Source organism: Eurypyga helias, unplaced genomic scaffold (assembly GCF_000690775.1).
Source record: "Eurypyga helias isolate BGI_N326 unplaced genomic scaffold, ASM69077v1 scaffold28389, whole genome shotgun sequence".
NCBI classification, from domain to species: Eukaryota; Metazoa; Chordata; class Aves; order Eurypygiformes; family Eurypygidae; genus Eurypyga; species Eurypyga helias.
The window spans coordinates 1-544 of record NW_010274355.1 but is presented as its reverse complement, the minus strand read 5'-3'; the positions used below and the strand labels follow the sequence as shown (position 1 = coordinate 544).

At 66.5% G+C, this 544-nt stretch overlaps 1 protein-coding gene across 1 annotated transcript in view; it reads left to right on the top strand.

Annotated features, from left to right (window-relative positions):
* LOC104515712 (cleavage stimulation factor subunit 2-like) overlaps positions 1 to 537 on the top strand; it is a gene marked incomplete at both ends in the record, with an annotated part of 4,205 nt that extends 3,668 nt beyond the window's left edge. Inside the window, 2 exon segments of the mRNA XM_010159796.1 lie at positions 1 to 81; positions 438 to 537. The exon segment at positions 1 to 81 is cut by the window's left edge and continues 30 nt beyond it. Of these exon segments, the coding sequence (XP_010158098.1) occupies positions 1 to 81; positions 438 to 537 (181 nt within the window).
* Between the last annotated feature and the right edge of the window lie 7 nt (positions 538 to 544).

The following is a 544-nucleotide window of genomic DNA, read 5'->3' as shown; positions in this document are numbered from 1 at the left end:
GCCTCGAGGCCTTTTGGGAGATGCCCCGAATGACCCTCGCGGAGGGACCCTGCTCTCAGTCACTGGAGAAGTGGAGCCCAGGTGAGGGGAGAGGGAAGGAGAGGAGCCCTTGGCACTGTCCCCTGCCCAAGGCTGACCTCTGGCTGAGGACAGGGATGGCACCAGCCTTCCGGGAGTCACCACTGCCTGGTCGCTGCCTGTGTGTGCTGCTGACTGTGGGGGCACGCCTGTTTCCCCGGGGACACGGGGGGTGGCCAGCACCCGGCGCCTTGGGGCTGCCGCCCCCCGACCCTGTGCCAGCCTCGCCCTCCTCCCCCACGGCCGGCTTCAGGGGCAATCCCAGCGCTCTGCCCAGACCGTGCCAAGCCAGTGTCTGATTCACACTCTCTCGCTTTTTCTCCTCCTCCTGCTTTGCTCTCCTCGTCTCTCTGCGTCAGAGGTTACCTTGGGCCGCCCCACCAGGGAGCCCCTATGCATCATATGCCTGGTCATGACAGCCGTGGCCCCCCCCATGAGATGAGGGGGGGACCCATGGGAGAACCCC